We start from the raw sequence: 24,975 nt of genomic DNA, 5'->3' as shown, positions 1-24,975 counted from the left end.
ATCCGAAGACTGCCCAAAGCCACAGGAACCACCAGCAGTCCTGCTACTGCTCCCCTCCCTCTTTTCATCCTGGTTCCCTCCTTCCTGTCTTTAGTGGTCTTACCAACGCTGCTACACAATCCTGACAACATGTGGACTTCAAACGTTCACATCAGCCTCTCACATTCCTACTTCCTCGAGTCAAAAGCCTGCGTATGAGTTCTGCTCACCTACAGCAGAAATTTGGACTCTGAAGCAGAGAATTGGTTGCAATGTCACACAGATGGCAGCGAAACTGACTTGTTCTTTTCATTCCCTTCCTAGACCCCTTTTTCGAGGAAACTCTGATGTAGATCAGCTGGGAAAGATCTTTGAGTAAGGATGAGTATAATTTGCTTCAAAACAAGACAACAAAAGCCTTCTCAGGACAATGGATTGTGTATAAGTCTGTTACTGACACAAATGCAAAAAAAAAAAGCTTATTACTCATAATCTTTATCATTTGACAGTGTTGTTGGAGTACCTTCACCAGACGACTGGCCTCAAGAAGTGGCCTTACCACAGAGTGCCTTCACACCCCGACCCCCAAAACCAATAGAAGACTTGGTGCCAGACATGGATGAAGATGGACGAGGCCTGTTAATGGTAGGTAAATTGAATCTCTCTTCAAATCGTAAGAATGTTTCTGACTACTAACTATTCTTCTTTTTTTGTTTTTATTTTTATTTTTTTCAATTTTCTCCTACCTCTGTAGCAATTTCTCACCTTCAACCCCTCCAGGAGGATATCTGCCTTCTCTGCGTTGACTCACCCCTACTTTCAAAGCGTGGACAGTGACAGCAGGAGTCTGTACGCTACCCACTCAATCCCCAGCAACAAACCTACTATTGAGGAGAGGATAGCCTGATAGTCCTACTTACACCTGCAACTATCCCAAACAGTGACTATAAGAAGTATTTTTGGACCCATTTGGTATTTCTGAGTGTTTAGCAACCAAAAAGCATTAATTAAGCTTTTTGACACTTACCAGTGAAAGACAGTCCTTAAGATGCCCTTTACATAAACGTCAGCCTTTTATTCTAACAAACTGAATCTTTGTGCCACACCTTCATTCTGTCATAATACATTTGATATGGACTCCAGTATTGTTTGTTTTATTTAACTGGCTAGTTTTAGACCACTTGAAGATCCTCCTATTGCCCTGGGTTGTAAGGTTTTTTTCTGGAGTTGTATTTAAATCCTTTTTGATCCTAACAAAACCTAAGCATTCTGTTAAAAAAGTTATTTCAACGTGGCATTTCCAGCATCTGGGTATGCATAAGTTAGCATGCCAAAAAGGTGACATTGATGCCGTCCTCTTTTATCTTTACCTCACTTTTAATTTCCAAAAAGAAAATTAACTACAAAGTTTGCAGAAGCTCCTTTTTAATTGAAGAAATGTGAGTCTGATTCCCACAGCCAACAGCAACGGCTTCAATCAGATGTAACCTTATTGATGCACCCTTTAATTGCCCTTTTTGTCCTTACCAAATCCTTAAAAGAACATTGAAAGAATAGAAGACAGAAATCTTATTTTATTATTATTCTTTGAATGTATCCTTGGATTCACCATGATGCTGAAAAATATCAAAACTGCTGAAATTGAACCTAAACATGCTTTCACAAACCTTCAGTTTAAGGCTGAGGACATTTATGCAACAAGATCACTGCAGCTTTTCTTTTTTTTATTTTTTACCCTTCTTCCGCTAATGCTTTCACTTGACTTATGCAAGATAAAATTTCACATTTTACATTACAAAACAACATTTTATCTGCTGTTTTGAGAGCCAGTGTGTCTGTATGTCAAAAAGCTTAATTAACTGCCGTTTTATGTGTCATTAATGTAACGATGGGAGGGAAATACTTTTTATAATCAATGTACAACACTCCTGAAAGTACTCAAAAAAACAAAACAAAAAAAAAAACAAGGATAGCAAGAAGGCATGAAAGCAGATCATGCCCTTGAACCATGCACAAAAGCTGCCCCCTCAAGAACCAATGGATCTTAATTGCTGCTTTTAGGTTGTGAAATGTTATCTAACAATGCAAATACAGGCCTGCATCTTATATCGACTCCTCGTCGAGAGGCCGGACACGTTTTAGGGACTGAAGCTTCTTTATGACCAGTGTTTAGACTTTTGAGACTGCCCTCCTGTCTTGAGGACCAGACAGGGTCCGAAGAGGACAGCGTGGATCTTACCTGCCTTCATGCTCACTATGGAAGTGTGCTATAAGGGGACGAACAATGGGAGTACACTTGCAAATACTCAACCCAAGCACGCTCATGTACCTATAAAAGTCACAAGGAATCACAAGCCAGCCTTTCACTGCCATGTTCCTCGTCATTTTAATGTTAACTATAATACTGCTGCCATCTTGTGGATATCTAGAGTAACTGCAGACAAACCAGTAGCGGGATTCTAATGGTTGCTGCGCTCTTCAAGAACTCTATGGGCTGATCATAACGGTGCTGAGACAATGAAAACTGATCCTGCCACTTACTTTAAGACTTTTGAATGACTCTTTCTTCGCCATTGTGGGATTTTATCATTATAAATTTCACCTATTTGAAATCTAAATGATAGTGTAATGCACAGGCTTGCTTTCTGGGGATAAAGACCCACCAGCACCATTCAGTCTGAAACATCTGGCAAAGTGTTATCAAAAAATAATCTGTATTTAATTTTAATTTTATTGACAAGTCTTATATGCTTTTTACTGGATTTTATGTATTTCTTTTAAGACTTTTTCTTAATAAGCTGGGGATACGGTATTCTTACACCAAGTGCACCAACTCTGCTCAGAGTTTGTGCAAGGAATGTGTAGAAAACTAGGTATTGGTACTGTACAGTGTATTCAGCTAGGTGCAACGACAGAAGCTGTTGATAAAGCACATAGATATGTCATAAAAGTGGCTAGATGTATGTAGAGTAGGCGAAGGTCTATGGAAAGTTGTATGATGAGAGCATTTTGTTTCTTGAAATTGTTGGGTGGAATCAATGGCTCTGCTTTGCTGTGGACTGATCGTAGCTATGAATTTTACAGTAGTGTTAATGATGAGATGATACGTTTTTATTTACAGTTTTTGCTTTGACATTAATGTGCCGTTTTATTGCAATTCCGTTTTTTGTTTTGGTTTTTTGTAAATGATCAAGGAAAAGGCAAGTTATGCAGAGCTGTATTTTTGTATTTTGTAGTTCTTGCAGAACAGTAACAATTTAACACTGGTTGGTTTATGTTTTTTCTAACAGGTAGTGCTACTAGCACACACACAAACACACTCATTTTTCAACTCTCTCAGGTTTTTTCTGGATGTCCAAACCTCTTGGGCACAGTTTGCACATCTCTTGGCTTACTAAGTGACCACATAACGATTCTTTCAGGTTTCCTATCAAGCTGTCTCATAATGGTGTCTTTGATTATAGTCTACTGTTAATACTATTTATCCATTATGTTACTGTAGTCGTTTCTGTTTGAAATAGACTGTTATTACCAGCAACATGTATTTGCTGAACGGCAAGCATAACAGATCTGCTTAACTAAACACTGTGTTCATTTTCTATTTGATAGCAAGATTTCTGATGCTAAGTGCTCCATAATAAAGCTGCATAATTATAAAGCTATAATTACTTTAGAAATAGTGTTTTATAATTGAACTAATGACAGTTTTGGTCATCAAAGTTCACGCAATCATTTCTAGAACTCGCCATGTAACACATTTAAATCTCATGTCTAAAAGCAGTTTAACAGTTTCAAAACAAGGAACATGGAATACATAAATACATCATATCAGTCAGATTGGCATAATGTATGAATGCATTGGTGTCATAATATGGTGTTGCACCAGCTGAATAAAGTGCAGAATTTTGCTAATGTTTTTTGGATTTGTCTATGAATGTGATTCAATAAATCACCATGACACCCTTTTCATTATTACTTTTTAGTTGTACACTGTGTTTGCTACACGTTGTTATTATTATTATTATTATTATTATTATTATTATTATTATTATTATTATTATTATTACTGGGGGTTGGCAGCAGCTTTGCCCCAGTAAAAGCTACATTAATTATAAAGTATAATTTTTCATTTGTCGCATTATGTAAAATCCAGTTTATAAAGAAAAACCTATAAGCCCCCGGAAGGTGGCAGCATTGCCTCTACACTGACTAATGTGATTACCGTACAGCCGAAGAAGAGTACATGTAGCCGTTAGCTTTATTCTATGCAGTGGTTAGACCAATGCTAGTAAAGTAACTAATGTTTTTTCTCATCATTGGCTGGATATGGGCAAAAGAGACAATCGAGTGGTGAGTGTAACTCAACTTGGCTTAAATAAACGCAAAACAATAATTTGCTCAAAATCATTTTGTCAAACGTCTCAGGTGAAAAACAGTTTTAGCATTAGCATTGGTGGCAACGAAGCATTTTTTTTCAGTAAATATGCCAACCCTAAATATAAATACGTCGTTGTTAAATGTAAAAGGGGAGTGCGGTTGATTCAACATATTGTCTACTTATTTAACGTAAGGGATTGTGTTATTGAAATGACTGGCTTTACGCTACAATGCTAGCTTTAGCTCTTCATTTGTGCAGCGCGTAAACAGGAGCTGATGCAAATATGCCAAGCTGTCACATTTCAGCTTAAACCTTAACAAGTCTTCTGATGTGTTTTCCTTGCCGATTTTGTTTCTAATATTAATATTGCTCTAATGGTGATAGATGTTAGCGCAAAGCCGATGTGTGGGCTTTTTATTTATTCCGTGCATATGAAGGAAGCCCTTAGAGCACAGCTACCCTAGTTTAAATAAAATCTAAATTATTTGGTCATGCAGTGCATGTATTTCCATTAGATCTTTAAACAGTCACATTTAGAAATATCAATGGTTTTTATTTATTTGTTTGTTTGTTTGCTTAATTTCATTTCAGAATGATCAAGTTTAGTTTTTGACTAGAAAAGAAATATAATCACTCCGTTGTCTTTTGTATCCTATTTGGACTTTTTAAAAATGCAACAATTAAAATTTAAAAACACTTCTTTGGTCCCCAAGGGAAAATGAATAACAACATCTTATTTAAGTTGTCAGTAGCTTGCAGATTGTTGTTTTTCATTTGTTCATCGAAAGGAATTGTATTTTTATATTAAAACACAAATTTTTATATTAAAACACAAATAGTCTAAAGTCGATCGCCAAAAGACTTTTTTGTTTTTGTTTTGTTTTTTTTGCCCAGTTGTTTTCTACTTAGAGGACAGGAGTTTTGTTGAATTTGTGGGATCGTGGTTCTTTCTTTCAGTAATAATTTTGATATCTATCCAGAGTTAATTTCTTAATATTATAACAATGGTCTTCTGTCGTGTTTCAGGCATACATAAACCCCATTGCAGCTGCTCGAGCCAAGGGGCCTGTCCAGAACTCCGGACCAACTATACAGGATTACTTAAGCAGACCTCGACCAACATGGTTAGTTGGCAACAGAAAACAAGATGAAACAAATGTGTTTGCTTACATGAGACCGCCTCCAGTGTGTATGGGGTTTCGAATTTGCACACTGTGAATTACCGATACTCTAGATGTAATAGCAAACATACTAGAAGTCCAAACAATATTGTGGTATTCTTGAAGAAAACCGTCTAGTCATTATTTTGTCTCAGCTTTATATCAGGGCTGCCAGAGAGAAGAGGAAATAAAGCTTTTTTTTTGTTGTTGTTTTATTTAAAAGCTACATGTGACTGCTTTTTTATGGATTCCTTTGTAATTATAAATTGAGTGAATTAAACCACAAGCACAGTAATCTAGTAATCTTTATGTGCCCATCTAAAATGTCCCAAGCTTTCCTTCTGCAAGCATAAATGGCAATAAAAGACAGGAGGTGTAAAATGATTTTGTTGCCTGTCAGCAGAAAACCTCCGTCTTGCAAAAATCATCTCATGACTTGACCCACTTATAAAAGATGTGAATCTAGTGTCATTCAGGGCATTTCTTAAGTGTTAACCATTACTTAACTGTAACTTTTGCACAAAGTTAATGCTTGTCTGGTTTGAAGTGAACTCAGTGCTTAAAAATCATTGCATGTCATGATTTCATGTGGCTGTTAAAAATGAAAAGGTACTTGCATCTTTTTTTTCCACAAAATGAATGTGTTATTTTGAACATTTAAACTTGTCGCATCCTGAAACGTATTCACCTTGTGTTGAACAGGGAAGAGCTAAAGGAGCAGCTGGAGAAGAAGAAAAAGGGATCTCGGGCCCTGGCTGACTTTGAAGACAAAATGAATGAGGTAAAAGTGAAGTAACCTCCACTGATTCCACAGGCCTGTCCATCAATCCACTGGTTTGAAATGATCACCACCAAATATTTCACTCGCTTCTCTTGTTCATAAATGGATAACTTTGAAGTTGCAATAATGTCTCTTGATCTGCATGAATCATATCTATTGTTAACCTCCGTAATGTTGTTTGCAGAGATGGAGGAAAGAACTGGCTAAAAACCGAGAAAAGAGGCTTGGGGACAAAGAACGGGACAAGAAGTCCATGGATAGCGAGGACAAGAAAGACAAAAAAGAGGTGTGTAATCAGATTTTTGGATGATGATCCTATTGAAACATGCTTACTCAACCAAGCTCTCCTTTGCTTTTGCACACGCTTCCAGAAAAAGAAGAAGGAGAAGAAGAAATCTAGCAGGGTGAGGAGAGACTTCCAGTATTTTTGTTGGCAACTTTACAGCGCTAATCCTCTTCCCTCCCACACACACACACGCGCACACCCACACACACACGCACACACCCACACACACACGCACGCACACATACACATAAATACACGGTTTCCACATTTAAAAAATCTGACTTTATCCACTTAATCACAGTCAATTGTATTGGCTCAAATCTCATGAACCCTGCTTTTAATGTGTTTTGCTCAAGCATTCTTCATCTTCCTCCTCATCGAGTTCTGATTCCTCCAGCAGCTCTTCTTCAGAGTCCGAAGACGAGGTAAGTCATGCCTGAGGTATTTAGCAAAAACAGTCGTATAACTGAACTATTCAACTTTAAATCTAATCCTAATCTGGTCCCTGGGATTGTAATTGCAAAGTTTTACTTGTTGTGATGTCTGTTGAGCCAATCTAAATGCATATTACACACCTCACATTATAAACAGGTACCCTGGTCAGATCGGATTTTATTAATGTCAGTAATTGAAAGTGTCGACTTTTTGATTATGTAAATTCAATATGTTTTTGACAGATTAAGAAGCAGTTTCTTCCAAAGTTGATTGGAAATAAAGCTGACTATCACTAATCTAATCTAATAAGAGCTATAGCTATTTTTTAGCTGTAGACGAGGTTAATGCTAGTAATCCTTAATCTAGTTGAGGATTTCAATTTTGTCCCAGTTCCAATCCTGCAAACCAATTGGTCAGCCATTTTGTGACCACTGGACACAAATTTAATCACTATTTTGAAACAAAGTTGTATGTTTTAACACAGGGTGAAAAGAAGAGCATAAAGAAAAAACGGAAACGCAAGCGATCATCGGCCAAGAGACCATCGGACATCTCTGATGATGATTCGGATGCCGAAATCAAGGTTTTTCTTTTTAGAATGATTCATTCTGCCCTTTTTAAGGCACTTGGGTCAAAAAAATAATCTTAAAACTGTTCTATTTTTTTCCGAAGAAAAGGAAACGAATCAGGGAAGATGGAGAGAAAGACAAGGTAATTTGCCTGAGCCATAAACTATAGAAGATTTAAAGTCAATGAAACTTTGCAAAAATGATAGTAAACCTTGCCTCCATCAGGATGAAAAGGAACGTAAAAGGAAAAGGAAGACAGAGAGAAGTCACAAAGACTCCTCATCAGAATCGACTGTTTGCTCAGATTGGGATGAGGTACTAGTTATTTTTGCATTTATTATTATATTATTACAGGAACTGCATAGTATGTGCAGATGTGAATCAGTAAAATGCAAATAGTATTTTATTATCTCAAAACAGGTATAAGCATTCATACATCTCTACTGTGTGGTTAGAAGTTCCTCTAAGACCAAACTGCTAAAGTTTCCCTCATTGTAAATTAGGAAACGTTACTGACAATAACATTTTAGGAGGAGTTGTAGCCGAAACATTGATCAACTTTTATTACTTTTATAGGCTGAACCCAAGAAGAAAAGAGAAGTAGCGAGGAGAGGGAGAAATTCACTGTAAAATTCACTGTAAGCAATTTTAGTTATCACCCCTCCCCCCCAAAAAAACAAGTGTCGTCTTACCATTTTATACGTTTTTAATTCACTGAGAGAGCTGTAAATAACTGAAATTATTTGTTGAAGAAAATATATTTGTGGTTCTAGGTAAAGTCCAAGAAGAAGAGGAAAAAGAAGCACAAAAAGCACGGCAGAAAAAAGAAAAAGAAGGCAACATCTCAGTCGGACTCAGAGCTTGACTAAAAGCCGTATCATTACAATGCTCCTGTTTTCCTCACACTTCACAGTGTCATTTTGCCTTTGATTGTGGGAAACGTTTTTCATCTGGCTGAAAAAAGTGAAAAAATGTCCACTTTTTTTACAGGTTGAAAAAAGTGGACATAAGATGTAATGCTGAGATCCTTCTGTATTTGGAGTCGAGATGAGGGAACGACTGGTGCATCTTTTTCTTTCCAGCAAAGGTTTTTTTTTTTAATCTTTTTTTAGATTTTGAGGAATGGGATGATTTAATATTTATGTATCTTTCCCATGCATTTGGCTCTAAGTCTGTATGCTTTTTTCCACCCCACTTCATACCTCACATCTTCCACCACTACACAAGGCTGTTCTGCCGATGCCTGTGTCACGCATGTAAATCCTGATGTCTTGCCAGCCTCATATTGAAGTTGGATCTGTTATAGGATGTTAGCCACGGAGGTAATAGTGAACTCAAGAGATTCTTGTTTTGTTCAGCAAGATGTTACATTGCAGTGTAAACGTATAAACTACAAGAATTCAACAAATAAAAATGTTGTTTTAACTTTTTTTTTTTATCTGGTTGGGACTTCATGTGTAATACAAGTGATACTTTTTTTGTGTGGGTGTGATTGTGTAACATGTTTGACATCGCAGTATCATCCAGGTCAAGTTTCACTGAAAATAAACTAGATGTTTTATGTGTACAAGTAGAGCTAAAAACATAAAAATACTGCAGGAAAAAAAAATCAATATTGCATCAGTCATTTCAAAAAGGGTTTGTAGATTTTTTTACACTTTGAAATATTTCAGGTCTTTATTTTAATTTGTGAAGTTACAGACAATGGAAGAAAACTGTTTCAGACAACTTGTAAAAAAAAAACAGCGTATTCATAGGAAAAGCATTTTGCTCAACAGTTGTGCAAAATTGTTGCTCAATTCTGGAAATTTGGTTGACAATTGTTGAGCAAAATCCATTCGACAATTTGGTAGATTTTTACGAGAAGTGAAGTGAATTAAGAACCACTTTGTACAGACAAATTCTGTGTATGAGCTAAAATGTTGCATTTCTTGTATCAGGTCACTCGTGAGCCATAAATGGAAGTCAGAAGCAAGCCTAGGGAAATTGAACTCGGCACAAAGTTGGAATATGGACGAGGAATATGTAGGACAAGCAATAAGGCACATGCTCGTACCGGTTAGAGATCATTTACCCAACAGTTATGTAGAAATTGCATCATTGTGCTGTTGACATGAATGTAAAGAGTTCAAAAACAAAATGGAAAAAACATTTCAGAGTGCTTCAAATTTGCTAGAGAAGAAACCCCTTACACTTAAAAATAACACTTCGGCTATTAAGACTTTGGAGAATTTGTACTTACCAAGTAAATTACGTAAACCTAGAGGAATATGTGCTTGGGATGAGACTAAAATAATAAGGTTGAATTGCTTTAAAAACAAAACGGTCTGTAGTTGAAAAGTATTGCACAGGCTTTGGGTGTACAAATCCAAGGTTTATTACACTCGGTCAGCTTGGTTTGAATTGCTATTGAGTTTCAGTCTTGTGACTGGGAAACCAAAGGTCAATAATACCACCTCATAATGTATGTCATGCTCATCAAGATAGGTTTTTGTGGGAGTGTTTTCCACCCTGGAAATAATTAATCAGCAAACCTGAAGAAAGGCTTTTCTGGGTTTGTATCAGTGGGAGTGTCCAATGCTGTATATAAAGAGCAACGTTCCAACCTTGTGACAAGAAACTGTCATATCACTTCATGTGCAGAAGGTAAGAAATTGCAAATATCTTAAAATTAACTTTTTTTTCTTTTGTTTTACTTTGATGCAATGTATTATACACTATCCAGTTACTTTAACTGTGGGCAAAAGTTGAAAAGTTGGGCAAAAGTTGAAATGCGAAGATTATGGCGCAAAAAGAAAAACAAAAACAACTCTCACCCTTTTTCCACTAGATGTTGAGCAGCACTTTGTGGCTGTGTGTCGGAGTCTTTCTGTGGGGCTCTGCTTTTTGTGACATCAGATGTCCCGATGGCACTTCCTGTGCTGATTCGTCGACATGCTGCCTGACTGATCATGGATATGGCTGCTGTCCATATCTAAAAGTAAGCCACATGCCTTCAACCATCATGTCCTTTAAACGCCTGGTGCCAGTTATTCTTATTGAGTGTTTTTGATGTTTCTACAGGCTGTGTGCTGTGCTGACAAGGCCCACTGCTGTCCCTATGGATATCGCTGTGACCTTGCTACGCAGATGTGTGTGAAGCAATACCAGCCCTGGATCAGGATACCAATGGTGGAGAAAGTGGCTGCAGAGGTTCCGAGCACACCTGATCTGTCTCTGACCCCCTTTGAGAAGGTTGAAGACAACAACGTCCCGGACCAGATAAAGAGCACAGTTGTCTACTGTGACCACTTTCGTTATTGTCCTCATGGTACGACTTGCTGTAGACATCCAAAGGGTGCCTGGTCCTGCTGTCCATACTCACCTGTGAGTAGATCTGTGAGCTGAAAAATGTTTCTTGTCACAAAGGAATTTATAGGAAATATAGTGAGGATAAGTATTCAGCACATTGATGTTTGCACAAGTTTAAATATTTCTAATGAGGCCATTGGCATAAAATTCACAGCAGAGCAACTTGAGCACTTAGAAACATGTCAAAGCAGATTAGCTCACAAATGGAGTAAAGGGTAAAAAAAACAGCAAAAGCTGAATGCAAATTTGACCTGCTGTATTTTCTTTCATCACCTATTGATCTGTTTTGAAACTTTGCAAAAGGCTACCGTTTTTTTAATCTCACTGCATCTGTTGTCTTATAGGGAAGATGTTGCCTGGACGGCTACCACTGTTGTCCATACGGTTACGACTGTGATCTCACTTCCACTCGCTGCACCAGGCAAGGCCTGGCGTATCCGTTCAACTACAAACAAGCTCTGACTTCAGTCCCTGCCTCTTTCCTTCCAGCCAATGAAGACCAAAACAATGAGCAGGAGGTAAAACCTATGACTCTGTCTTTACCCATGATCCGTTGCATAAGTATTCAAGAGCCTTTAATTTCATCACATGTTATGATGTTACAACCAAAGACTCTGATGTAACACATCATCCCCAAGGTGAAACATAGTAGTGGCAGCATTCTGATTTTTAGCCATTCTCTTTTAACTTTCATCTTCTTGTTCCTGCTTCCCCTAGTGGTCAAAATAAGTAGAGGCCCTATTATGTTAAAATGACACATTCTGTAAAACAAAGACACATTTTTAAGTGCTTGGAGGATTAATATTTCCGAAAGTATCGTATTAATGTGTTGTGCATGAAACATACTGATGCTAAAATATGTAGCGAGGAGACGAAAAAAAGAAAGAAAAAAAAACATATGATGACGTTGTCCTTATTTTCACAGACAGTATTTACAGCTCTAAGAGAAGCCAAAGAGCAGGGAGTCATTCGCTGTGATGAACACTTTTACTGCCCAAATGGTTCACGATGCTGTAAGGGACTCAACGCCCAGTGGAACTGCTGTCCTAACTAACGGGTACGGTTCATTTTTCTGTTCAGTTGTTCAGCAATAACTGAATTTGGACATTTAGCCCTGCCGTACTGCACATTTCCAGATGTGGTGGGACAAGTAATAGCAATTGTGGAAATTTACAGTCTTTCTTTACCACATATACAGATATGAATGTGTAAGAAAGATTTGTCCTTATTTGTCTTTAATACTGCATATAATTTCAGGGTTTTTGCTGTTCTGATGGTCAGCGTAAAATTATGGAGCCTCCTTCTCCACCACATGCGGAAGACAGAAGATGATGACCACAGGAACACAGCAAAAATACTCAAATCACATTATTCATTTTTACTTGGCCACTTCTTCTCTAATGATAAGCACACACTCCCAATAAAATCTCTTAAGTGACTCACTTATGTTTTGTAGTGATTATTATGACTGTCATATGTAATCTTCCTGCCTTTATGTTACTTCAGGTGAATGTTTAGCTACAAGAAACAATAAAGAATTTGTGTGACTTTCTCCATTGTTGTAGTATTCTGAGGATATGAATTACTCATGGATATAATCCTTCAGTTACATATCATCTTTGATCAAGTTTTGAACCACACCCTTCATGCACAGGAAGCTGCACAGTTCAGATGAACGTGGCTCTAAGTGCAAAAACAAGACAACATATTTTATAGTATATGGTGCTTATGAAAAGTATTCACCCCTTCAATGTTTTACCTTTTTGTGTCGTTGGCTTGAGAAATCAGTTCTGTTCAACAAAATTTGTGTTTTTCAAAACAAATTACCAAAACAAAATTCAAATTGAAACTGATTTCTGCAAAACAATGAAAGTTTAATTACTCGATTTAGCATAAAATAAGTGACTGCACAAAGGTTCACCACCTTCATGTCAGTATTTATTAAATGCATCTTTGACAGCAATCGCAGCAAGGAGTCTGTGTGGTTATTCAAAATGTCAGATTTGTTGATCGTGACTGATTTGTTAAAGCAATAAAAAGGAAAAAATCAGACAAGGGGGCGAATGCTTTCTATAAGCATTGTATTTTATATTTCCCAGGCCTTTTCTAGGCAAACTTGAGGCAAACATCCAGCACCGGGTGTGCAGAAGAGCCAGGCCGTACAAGCATCAACATGTAGGATATTATAAGATAATAAGGTATCAAAACATTCCTGCTAATGGTGGTGCTGAGGCTTTTCCAAAAGTAAGTGGAGTGCTGTGTTTTTAACTCTGTTCACTCTGATTTAAACCTCCAACTACACACATGCAGCATTTAAACCAGCAGTGCTGTTTTTGTTTTCTGAACCAACTGATCTAATAGCAGCATTGGTAGCTCACTTCCTTCTGTCCGGATGGAAAAGCAACAAGTCTTCTGCCTGATTTTCTGATTCTGTGGGGATTGTCTGACTCATAACGCTGTGCAACCATGGAAGTTGCAGAAACTTGCACAAACAGAATCAACACTGGTCGCCAAATCGATAAACTGCACCTGGGCAAGGATTCAAACTGATTCTTTGATACTTCCTCCTGTTAATGCCATAAAGCTGCTTTACAAAAACTATTTTTAAAAAAAGAAGATAGTTTTCTATTTGAAAATAATCTAAATTAATATATTTTTGGTAATACATATCCTCCCTTTTATTTGAACTTTATTACCACTGAACATTTTTTTTAAGGGTGCATTGCTCATTTAGCAGTTGGAAACGAAACTTTAGTCTGAAATGTTTAATGGTGATTGATTCAGAACTTCCTCTTAGACCTGAATGTAAAAACTTTGTTATTGAGAAATAGTAAAACATTCCAGGCAGTCATGCTTTTTACTTCGTCTTGGGGTGCACCTATCCCAAGACTTCTTCTTTCTGCAATGTCATTTAAATGATTATTCTTCCCAAAGACTAAACTGAGGAGGAACAAGAGAAGCAACAGAAGGAAAATGGATTGAGGTCAATTTGCTAATGACCTTCACCACACAACCATGCAAACAAGATCCTTACAGTAAAGAAAAGGTCTTATATAAAGCTGCAATAAAATGTGGGCTTCTATACTTAGTTGAACTTATTATAGGTTTTTAAGTTTCAGACATAATGAATACTCAAACTTTTTTCATTTCTTTATCAAGTATCAGGTCTAGACATGCCACAAACCCAACAGTTTCATTTCTCCAGAAATAAAAAATGCGTTACAGCAAAAGCAAAGTGAAGTGTGTTTCTTAAGGAGGTAATTGTATTGCACTGACAACATAAAATTATTAAATACCAAATGGAGGAGCTTAACTCTTTCACAGTTTACTCATAGGGATAAATTGTTGAAGAGTTTAAAGAATTAAGATATAAAAACCTCTTAATTATATAACCATTTCAGACATGGAAAGGTGGATATACAGGAATAAGCTTTGGATTCATTTGCACAAAGATTTGTGAACTGTTAAAATCCAGGAATAAATGTCTGTAATCTTTAAAATTAAAGTCTAAAACTCTGGAGTGCTTTTGGCATGTTTCTATATAACTCGAAGCTTCATTGTGTTTGACTTAGACGTTTTGGACCAGTTTTATGACTGAATGATTGCATGTGCGCCTGCAGCCTTGGACAAAGGTCACAACACCCATCTCCTCTCTTAAGCCCGAAAACATTCATCTTGACTCTATGCAGAGGGAGGGCCTACTTTCTGCTATAAAGAGCGAGTGTGGCGCACCATTTAAGGGAAGTGTGAACCTTGTGACAGGAAGCTTTTCAATCACTTCATTGGCAGAAGGTAAAAGTAATAAATCTTCTTGAATTTTTTTTTTTTACATGTAGCTGTTTTATCAACCATAATTTACGGCTTCGGTGAAAGCTTTACTTAAAAACGTCATTGGCCCGAATATCCTGTTCTGACTTTTACTGATTTATTTGAATCATTCTGTTTTGATCAACTTGACCTGAAACACGACATGCAATGCTACTAACTTGAATCGGGTGAGTGTGTACATACAGGCTCAAATGTACACAAACACCCTTCTATTTGGTTGAATGTCTCTTAGCAAGTTTCACTTTGACTGCAAGCACTTTGTCAACATCAGCAAGCGTGTGGCGTAACTCTGCCTGGATATATCATCTTGGTTCATGATTGGAATTGGTTGCCACAAACTTGACTTTAATGGCTGTAAATTGTATTCCTAGAATAAGTGGCATGAAGTTAGGACCACTTCAGGAGCATCCTGTCAGCCTGGTTTATCTGTTTCAAATCTTGTTTTCATCTTCTGTGTTTGGGATTATTTCTCCAAACACACATAAAATTATTAAGCATGGTGATGGCTGCTTAATTTTGTGTTTGATCTTTGTCTCATTTGAGCATGAAACATTTTTCTTGATACAGTTGACTTGTCGATGGAGAGTGTGAAGTGAAGCTAGAAGTTGTCCATTTTGAGGCAGGTGTTTCTATCTTGTCTCACATCCTCTTAGCTTATTGTAATTTAAGACTGGCTTCAAAGTAGACTAAGAGAGCTGTTTCTCTGCAGTTTCTTTTACACTATAGGCAATGACTCATTTTTGGAATTATTTTCCATCCGATGGTGGTAGATCAGTGCAGTTCGGATTAATGATTGAACCTCGGACACAGTTGGATGTTACAACAGAAAACTGATCCATAACACACTGGCAAGCTTGTTTCTCAAAGCCCCGACCGTAACCCCACTAAAGATTTATGGTGACTGCTTAAATGCTGTGTTCTTTTTTTGGTGATGAGGCTGGGTAGTAAACATGACCCACATTTCTGAGTGGGTCACTTTTCATAATTTTGCAACAAGGCTTAAAACAGGGTTACAATGATCACTAATCTGTTTAGGAATGCGGAATAACTTAAACTTGTTGAGTCATAATGAAGTGAACACCACAAACTAAGTGTCAGCAGACCCACTTCTGTGTTGTCTTGAGAAGGTTTCTGTTGGTCGTGGGAAAAATGATTCGGCCTCTTTTAAGCCGTGAACATGAAATGGCTCAGAAGGTCTTGGCTTTTGTGTCGTTGGGTCATATTTGTGGCATAAGCTAATCAAAATACAAAAAGAAGAAACGGGAACAAGAAGGAAGCAGAGTAACAATTCATATTGGTCATATTTTAAAATTATCTTGGTGAAAGTGCCTGGGTTTACCCTGGTGGGAAAACTGATTCATGTGCTGTTCCTTAAGGGACATCAGTAATCTAGAACTGGTCCCCAATTTGGAAACCTGACATCAGGGTGGTCCAATAAATCAGATATTATGGTTCTGGAGGAAGCCTTTGTCAGACAGGAGCTGTGAACCGCTGTTGTCTTGTTGAAACAATCAAATATCTATAAACTGCAGCTGCTCATACTAGAAAAATTAATAGTGACTCTCTCTCTCCATTAGATGTTGAGGATGACTGCGTGGCTGTGTATAGGAGTGTTTCTGTGGGGCTTTGCATCTTGCTCCATCAGATGTCCTGATGGGGTCTCCTGCTCTGATACGGAAACCTGTTGCCAAACTGCTCGTGGATATAGCTGCTGTCCGTATCCAAAGGTACGTCACATTCTTTTAAACGCTGAAATGTTTAAGTCGCTGATGTGATGTAGTAGGCTGAAAAAAAAAAAACTTGTCTCTGATTCTCTCTCCTTGCATTTGTCTGGGTGAAGGCTGTCTGCTGCAGTGACTTAGCCCACTGCTGTCCCTCAGGTTATCTCTGTGAGATTGCCACTCAGATGTGTGTGAAGCAATACCAACCATGGATCGCCGTACCGATGGCGAGGAAAGTGGCTGCAGAGGTGTCGAGCACCCCTGATCTCTCTCTGACCCCTTTTGAGGAGGTCAAACAAAACAATTCCCCAGAAGAATTAAAAAGTTCAGGCGTTTACTGTGACAGCTATACCGTGTGTCCCGATGGCACGACTTGCTGCAAACACCCAAAGAGTGGCTGGACCTGCTGCCCCTATTCTCCTGTAAGTAGACCTGCAAATTGATAAGTAGTTAATCACTTTCTGGGAGAAATTCTTTTTTTTTTTTTCTTCAATCCAGTTCTTGAAGACATGTTTTGCTGTTCTTTAACTAATTTCTACATACGTTGTTTTTGTCTGGTAGGCAAAATGTTGCCTGGACGGCTTCCACTGTTGTCCGTACGGATACGACTGTGACCACACTTACACTCATTGTGTCAGAGAAAGACTGGAAGATCTGTTCACCTACAAAAAGTCTCTGACTTCAGTCCCAGCTTCTCTTCTTTCAGTGTCTGAGAACAGAAGCACTAAGAAGGAGGTATGCAACAGTATGGCAGTTTTTCTTCCCATTTATATTTCTGGTCCCCTCAGCGGCCACAAATGTATAGCACCTTAAAGAAAATAAAAAGATTGACAAAAATGAATATTAAAAATAAATTTAAACAGATAGAGAAGAATAGCCAGCTTGTATGTTTAGTTTTTATCAAATTTTATTTTCTACCTTAATTTTGCAGACAGCACTGACTGCGCTGACAGCAGCCAGTGTCAACCCCTTCAATCAGGGAGTCATTCGCTGTGATGACAAATTTTACTGCCCAAGTGGCTCAAGCTGCTGCAAGGGACCCGGAAACAAGTGGAACTGCTGTCCTTACTCACTGGTATGACTTACACAACTGATCTGTTGTTTGGGAATCATTGGCATGCACTTTAACAGTTATGTGCTTCACAATAGAAGATGGAATGGTACAAACAAAAGGATAAAGTAAAAAGTAATTTGGGATACAGAAACTCTATCTATTCTGTCCAGAAATATAGCATGACTATTGCTTGATTGTAAAACCTTTGTGACTACTTTTGTTTTAACTCTGTGAATAATTTTCAGGGCGTGTGCTGTGCGGATGGTAAGCACTGCTGTGAGTATGGATACCAATGCAACCCCTCTTCCTCCAAATGCACAAGTTAGACCACCTGAAGACAACTTGGACACGCCAAAAGCACTGAAATTGCATTATTTGATTGTTTTGCATAGTTTTACTCTTGGTTTTGCTCAACATTTCCAATGCCTTATTACCTCATGTAGGTTGTCTCCAGATAACAGTCTTCTGAGATTATTGTGATTAATATAAAGAGTCAATCTGCTTGCAGGCTTGCTCAGCTCAAAGCTTTTTAATTGAAAATATATTTAGAGATGAAAAAAGGACCTGATTTTGCTTTGCAAATTAAAATCAGAAATGGATATTTTATGACATTTCAAATCTTGACAATTAGAATTGAATTGCAGACTGTTCTTTAAATAAAGTTACCTACATTTAAGAAAAAGGTTTGTTGTTTTTTTTTTTCTTGTCATTTGTGTAAGAAACGCCTACAAACATGCAGCAAACAGACAAACATGAAGAAGTAGGCAGAATAATTGAGTAGGACAATGTCACAATAAAATATACAGCAACACAATGTATTGGGGTTGTGTCTTTACACATGGACCTTAGTATCATACTATTTTTAAAGCACAGGCTGTCCTGATATGCTGCTAGCCTAATTTTTGCAGCCACAACAACTTCAACCCTGAGAAGTCAGTCGATAGCATTTATTCTTTTATCATGGCTTTTGTAAGGTCAGGCACCAACGTTGACCAAGAGCGCAAGGCTGCTCAGTTCAACTGACTGGAGGACTAATTAAAGACCAGACAAGTTCACGACACCAAACTCACTCATTCATGTCGTCATGGTCTTTGCTCTGAGCACTGATGCACAGCTGGGTTGGAACAAGATGGGGCATTACTTTTACTACATTTACTAGACTGTGACAGCTGTCCCTACCGTCACACAGTAGGGACATCTCTTAACAGAATCATTTCCTGTTCATCCTTAACATTAGTTTGCCAATTGATCAGTGAATTGTTTAGATTTTTATCTTTAAAATTATGTTCATTAGCCTGACTCTTTAGTTAGCTATTTGCAGTGCACACATTTAGTTCACTTTATCTGTCAGTTCTTTATGTTTTTTGTTAAATGCAACAAATTATGTTTCTTCTTCTGTTGAGTTACCTGTTTCCTTTGGAGCTGCTGCTGGAATCACACACAAGAGTTCCAGCTAATTGCTGTTTTTATATAGCTGGCAAACCTCCTCAGTGGATCATTCCATTTGTTTGCTAGGGCAAAAAAGAAATAAAGGACTCTTTAAAATATATGCCATCCATTGTGATTTACCTCCATTGCATAGCTAAATTGTACACAGTAATGTACTGCATTACGATTTGTAATGTGTATTAAGTGTACATGAACTTTAATGAACTGTTTTTTGCAGACTCCACTGACTAAGTTGACTGAAGCCAGTAGCAAAGCCTTTGAGGAGTGAATCTTCTCTTAGGATCACCAGAAAGTTCCAAGTGGACAGTTTCTATCACTGCTCAACATTTTTCAAAAAATGTTATAATGCTCTATTGCCACTGCCAGTTTCAGAAAAGAGCAAATCTTGAGAACTCTGTTTGGCTCACATAAACTCAGTTGAACCAAAGAATTGCAAGCCCATGTCCTGGATGTGTGGTTGGCTGACAAAAGCTACAATTCCCTGAGTGGTTGAGATTGCTTTTTTTCCCTTCAACTCTTAAATTAACTTGAAATATAAAAAAAATGTCTATTGACACAATTTTTGGCCAACTTTATTGTCCTGGTATTGTAGACCACAAAATGTAACTTAAAGTTGGGTGTATTTTATTAAACTGGCATAAATAACGTTTTTTATGAACGTCACCTGAATTTATTTAAAATTTAAGGTTCTGAAAATTCTTAATATGTGGGGAAAACGACCTGAAATGTCACTTTTCTTGAATATTGCCTTCTCATGTTTGGGTCCAACATACTCCGGTGCGACAGGGGGCGACATTTTTAAACCGGTACTAAGTTAAAAGCGGCTTGTCTGTTTGAATGCGAAGAGCGGAAATGTTCTGTGACTAGAGTCGCATTTCTCTTGTGTCGGAACGATCGCGAGTGGGTAAAACTGCGAAAATGAGCCAACTGGAGGAGCTAAAGCTGTTTGTGGCTGGGCGACTGCGAACTGCTACATCGGAAATCCTTGGTGCCATCGACAAAACTATAGAAATGTACGAGCAAGAGGTCACCCGGCTGAAGGAGGAAAACAAGCGCCACTCGTCTCTGTTGGAGATTATCCTGAAGAAAAAGTTGCCAAAGAGACAAGGTCAGTCCATGCCGTATTGGTTTGATTCGCGTGGTTAATTCAACAGAAATTGTGGCTCGTTGTGTCTGCCTGTTTAATTAATCGCAAGCGTCCGGTTTCAAACAAACTAGCCACCCTTTTCCCTGCCCCCATGAGGCTTTGCGTGAATTATGGGATGCGATTTCCGTCTTGAACCACTTGTTTACATGTTAGTGACTGTTTTTGTTTTTGCTATAGAATACATGGCAACACCAAGCACCGTTGTTGAGTTGTTGGTTATTGCAAGTAAACACCTGTACCTGTTTGGCAATTTTTTGTTTGCTTTTATATAGAACTCCTAGTGCAAGCAACATTAAATGTCTTCACTTGAAATGATCTCACCTCTTGCGTTCACTAAACCTGCACTATCGTGCTAAATCAGTCATGACAAAGTTCTGTCTTGGCTTCTTCCAAATAAGTAGAGTTTGGCCCACAGCAGGCATTCCTGAGAAAGCAGGAGCAAATGGCTGAAGGCAAGACGCAACTCTGTAAAAACATGGAGTGGAATCCGTGACCACAAGATGGAGACTGCAAAACACAGACTGCAACAGAGCCTGAGTTTGTTGGAAATGGTGCACTCATTCCACATCTGAATTGTGGGCCTTTTTAAATATATGTCCAATTTTGGGAAAGCTTTAAAAGATGTAAATAAAGAATTCAGCTAACCTTTTAAACTAAATCAATAAAAAATATTGCCTAAAATGGAATAACCGGTTCCTTTCGTAAACACATACTCATTTTACCAAATGAAGCATCTGCAGCTCAATAATACTTCTAAGATAATCATGTAAAAAGCTTAGCCTACTGTTTACTTTTTTTTCTTTTCGATTAACCTGTTTAGAACTGAATAACAAAAGGTGCAAATAGGAGATTTTTCTCCATTTTGTTTTTTACAAAAATGTAATGGGTGAAACTAAAACTAGGCAACTTAAGGAGTTCTGGGTAGAACATGTTTACAGAAAAAAAATCTAATCAAACATTTTTTGTGCAGTTTTGACGTAATTACTGCTCATAGTATGTTCTTTAAGCAAAATAACTTTTTTTACTTTGCTATTATTCCAATTAATCACTGCAGCCCTTACACACGACCCAAAGTCAAGACCTAAACTGTTCAGACTTGCTTTTGTTGTTTTTTCTAAGACATACACAGATTCAATGGCAAAAAAATGGTAGTTTCAGATATAAAATAAGCAGCTGCTTAAAACCTTTCTGTGTTAAGTTTTATGTTGTTCAAATATTATTTTTGTTGTAGACACTTTGGTTTTGTCTCACAAAAAAAAAATCCTGAAAATTTGATTAATTGTGATTAATAGAAAAGAGAGTCACTCCTTCAGTGTGTAGAGTACGTGGTTCTGCTCCCAAACATACGAGGTGTGCTCTTCATTATTTTTTTTTTCTTCTCATCTCTTCTGTGCAGGTTGTCATGTAACCAACACTACAACCACAGAGGTTGCTGCAAATCTTGCCACTGACTGCAGTATCACTCCTGCTGTTAAAGAAGAAAATTCTCCTTCTGGCCCTTTTGCTCTGGACTCAGGAGTTAACAGCAAGAACCAAACATCTACCTTCAGCGCCACTGTTGGTGAGAATTATGTTTATTTTGCCAAAAATTGTTGCTGATCGTAAAGTAACTTTCTTCTCCGTAAACAAACGCTTAACACTTTTCTAATACTTTATTACAATGCATAGTTTGATTCATTTTTGGCGTACCCTATATATGAAATGCTTATTTCACTCAATGTCTGAAGCATCAGAAATGTCTTCCTGATGCCACCCATCCTTTCTTTGAGCCAATCAAATCTTTTTTTCATCTCCCAGGGCAACAGACTGTCTTCATCTCCAAAGAGCGCCTTCTCAGGTTTTCAACCATGGAGAATTGTTTCTTCTGTTTCAAGCAAGTGCCTGCCTCAAAGTACCACCTGATGAAAAGACATTATGATATAGCCGTCCATTTTATTCAGGATGAAATTGGTAGGTTTAAACATCACATTGGAGAATTTTGTTGAACAATATTTCATACCGTAAGTTTTTCAATGTCCTTGAAACATTTTATGTCATGCGTATTGTCTGCTGGCAATAAAACTCATACTTTTACTATGCATTAATTATATTCACATCAAGCATCGTTTTGAAAACATTTGTTTTTTATGGAGTAACACATATTTTTTTTTTTTTTTTTTTTTGACAATAAATGATTTAATTAATGGCTCATTAGCTGACTGTGAAACTATGCATGTTTTTTTTTTTAAACTATGTGTTTTCTAGATGTTTTCCCCTAATCAGTAAACCTGTTTTGTTTTTTTGCAGAAAGATTTGTGATTCCATGTATGTGTTCTGACAAAGTTCAGGAACGAAGTCACTGGCACTGTCCGTGCTGCGAGAAGGTCCTCAATCGGAGATGCATCTTTAAAGTCCACCTATCAAAACAACATTGTAGGTTTACTTTTAGATGTGTTTTTACTTTTGCACCAGTTAGAAATACAACTAAACATGCATAATGCTATATGTGTAATATTTAATACTGTTTTCATTCACTTAAAGATAAGTGTTCATCTTTTCTTCCAGGTTATACTGTTCTGCAGACAAAACAAGTGTCAGGTCAGTATGTATGTTTTTTTTTTTTTTTGCGTGGTTAGTTACTGTTTTTTTTTTTTTTATGGTCCAGAAGCGTCTATTCCATTGTGGTTGTCAGATGTAGCAATAACTGATGGATAATTTTCTAAATTTGATTTTTTTTTTCCTTCTAAATTTTGACAAATTCTTTTGTGAGTAAGATTTAGGTGATGCATAAAATGACCCACAGTTGGTGACCTCATGTTCTACTGGTAAAATCTTAAGACTTTACCAGAGAAATCTTCAAATTTTCTAGAATTTAAATGGGTGTTTGAAATTGTTTCACCTAATAGAAAATTTGGTATTATCATTTTTATTATTTATTCTAATTCTTTTTTTTTGTCTTGTCAAAAAGGAAAAAAATTAAACGAGTTTCTATTCTGACCACGAACAGGACAGTGTTTACTATTTAATTTATTTGAACAATAATATGTTTATTTTGAACATAATGAATAAGGAAAGATTGTAGAAATTGATTTTTGAATATTCGCATTGTTCAAAGGTGCAGCAGCAGCCTGATTTCTAGGTTTTTGTCATAGTGTGTATTTGTTCCCATTCATTTTTGCTTTCTGGAAGCCAAAATTTTCTTTATTAGGCACTAAGCCAAAAATCCTACCATTTTTTTGTTGCGATAATAACACAGCAATGCTTTTCTCTCCAGGGAATCATCGTCTGCCTTACACTGTCACGTTTGAAGAAGAATCTTCGGACCTCGACGACTCCGAGGAAGATGAGGAAGAGCTGAGCAGTTTGGAACAGCAGCAAGAAACGCCTTCACCTCTTCTCCAAATGAAAGAAAAAGCAGCAGGTATCAAACTACAAGCTATGATCTGTCAATGGGACAGCTACATGAACAGCCCATGTAAAACATTTTTTTCTTATCCTCAATTTTCTCAGGCCAACTTGTAAATGTGGTGGATGCCCAACATTCTGGTAGCAGTCAACCACAGCAACACTGTCTGTACCTAAATCAAGACCGTGGCATGGACATCTGTTTGAACACTCGCATCCAAGATGGAAGGGAAGTTATTGTTGTGGAAAGTTGGCAGAATAATGACTTTCGTAAAGTCCTGGATTCAGCTGGCAAAATGCAGCATACAAATGAAACCGGTGTTGTAACGAAAGGCAAATCCTGCAGCAATTCCAAGGAATCTATCCCAACCAAATCGGCATCCTCAAGTTCAGTTGATCCTAGTCCACCAAGCAAAAAGCATGCAAAAAATCAATTAGCAGAACTAAATCTGAGTGCAGGGGAAACTGAGCCATCTGCCACTCAGAACCGTTTTGGGTCGTATTACTGTAAGGCATGTGGAGAAATATTCCATTACTTCCACAAGCTAAAGGCACACGTGCAGAAACACGCAGGGGACAAAATCTGTATTTGTGGGGTTTGTGGGAAACGTTTGATGCGCAGTGAAAGTCTACACAAACACCTGCAGAACCACAACACCAAGAACATTTGTGGGACATGTGGTAAGCAGTTTTCAAACCAGTCTCGCTTGCAGCAGCATAAGACTTTTCATAAATCAAAGACTAAATACAAAGTCTACAATATGATCACACCTGGATTCACGCAGGGCTTTGAAAAGTCTAAAACTTGAAAATCTTGTCCAACTGAAAACCCTTAAAACTGAAATTGGTGCTAAAGGGAATTAGCTCAGACTTAAGTAGGATAAGGTTGTGTATGTAGGTAAGTGTTTTATTGAGAAGATTACTTTGGTTAAGATAGCTGTTTTGATTTAATAGAGAGCTAAATTGATCGTTTTATAAACTTGAATCTTTAAATTGATAACAATAAAAGGTTTGCTTATTAAAATGTTAATTTGAGTGTTTCTGGTAACATGTCATGTTGGTCTTAGCTTTAATTCATGATGGTCTTTTAAAAGTCTTAAGCTTATCCTACTGAAACCTGAAAGAACCCTGTGATGCATGGCTGAAATTCTCCAGGGATCAAATCTTCTGTGATTGTTGTCCTTTAGTAGCATTGTTCTCGTATATATAGTTAGACTTTCATACTGTCATTTAGTGTGGAAAACTTAGTACACTCAAAATGACAGGATTGCGTTGATAATCAGTTTTTGGTTGAGACATACAGCTGTGCTTAAAAAATGCCATGACTGTTGGATATAGTTAATAACCAGCTTCAAGTATATCTATTAAACTAAATGGTTATTGGCTTATGTAAAGGTAAAAGTCATTTTCCAGTGGCAAACATTTCGGATAGTTGCCATTCTTTCAAGGTGTG

At 37.4% G+C, this 24,975-nt stretch overlaps 5 protein-coding genes across 7 annotated transcripts in view; all 5 read left to right on the top strand.

Moving 5' to 3' along the window:
- The window catches only part of cdk6 (cyclin-dependent kinase 6), a 40,766-nt gene extending 36,815 nt beyond the window's left edge, over nt 1-3,951 (top strand). For all 3 annotated transcript variants that reach the window (XM_055058925.1, XM_055058927.1, XM_055058926.1), the window contains 3 exons: nt 304-354; nt 489-624; nt 734-3,951. In XM_055058925.1, the coding sequence (XP_054914900.1) occupies nt 304-354; nt 489-624; nt 734-886 (340 nt within the window). In that variant the 3' untranslated portion in view covers nt 887-3,951. The remainder of the gene's footprint in view (nt 1-303; nt 355-488; nt 625-733) is intronic.
- Nucleotides 3,952-4,197: 246 nt separating this feature from the next.
- On the top strand, nt 4,198-9,018 carry fam133b (family with sequence similarity 133 member B). Its single transcript, XM_055058918.1, is given in 12 exon segments — nt 4,198-4,329; nt 5,384-5,481; nt 6,220-6,298; nt 6,483-6,584; nt 6,670-6,702; nt 6,941-7,009; nt 7,504-7,602; nt 7,692-7,730; nt 7,814-7,903; nt 8,165-8,177; nt 8,180-8,226; nt 8,362-9,018. Coding segments are annotated over 12 exon segments (789 nt in total). The 5' UTR covers nt 4,198-4,305; the 3' UTR covers nt 8,458-9,018.
- Nucleotides 9,019-10,119: 1,101 nt separating this feature from the next.
- Nucleotides 10,120-12,491, top strand: LOC129378586 (progranulin-like). Its single transcript, XM_055058919.1, has 6 exons — nt 10,120-10,234; nt 10,419-10,568; nt 10,652-10,954; nt 11,284-11,457; nt 11,865-11,996; nt 12,197-12,491. Exons 2-5 carry the CDS (start codon nt 10,419-10,421, stop codon nt 11,991-11,993), a joined length of 756 nt encoding a protein of 251 aa, XP_054914894.1. The 5' UTR covers nt 10,120-10,234; the 3' UTR covers nt 11,994-11,996; nt 12,197-12,491.
- Nucleotides 12,492-14,637: 2,146 nt separating this feature from the next.
- On the top strand, nt 14,638-18,213 carry LOC129378553 (progranulin-like). The gene is made up of 6 exons (XM_055058866.1): nt 14,638-14,731; nt 16,345-16,494; nt 16,608-16,910; nt 17,050-17,223; nt 17,420-17,563; nt 17,788-18,213. The coding sequence occupies exons 2-6, from the start codon at nt 16,345-16,347 to the stop codon at nt 17,866-17,868; spliced, it is 852 nt and encodes a 283-aa protein (XP_054914841.1). The 5' UTR covers nt 14,638-14,731; the 3' UTR covers nt 17,869-18,213.
- A 1,631-nt stretch (nt 18,214-19,844) lies between these two features.
- Nucleotides 19,845-24,668, top strand: LOC129378551 (neurotrophin receptor-interacting factor homolog). The gene is made up of 7 exons (XM_055058863.1): nt 19,845-20,099; nt 21,535-21,699; nt 21,936-22,088; nt 22,425-22,550; nt 22,683-22,715; nt 23,392-23,538; nt 23,628-24,668. Exons 1-7 carry the CDS (start codon nt 19,910-19,912, stop codon nt 24,329-24,331), a joined length of 1,518 nt encoding a protein of 505 aa, XP_054914838.1. The 5' UTR covers nt 19,845-19,909; the 3' UTR covers nt 24,332-24,668.
- Nucleotides 24,669-24,975: the final 307 nt, after the last annotated feature.

The sequence above is a fragment of the Poeciliopsis prolifica genome, unplaced genomic scaffold (genome assembly GCF_027474105.1).
Source record: "Poeciliopsis prolifica strain line A6 unplaced genomic scaffold, Auburn_PproV2 SCAFFOLD052, whole genome shotgun sequence".
Taxonomy (NCBI): domain Eukaryota; kingdom Metazoa; phylum Chordata; class Actinopteri; order Cyprinodontiformes; family Poeciliidae; genus Poeciliopsis; species Poeciliopsis prolifica.
Note: the sequence above shows the minus strand (reverse complement) of the source record. Positions and strands in the feature narration are given on the sequence as shown.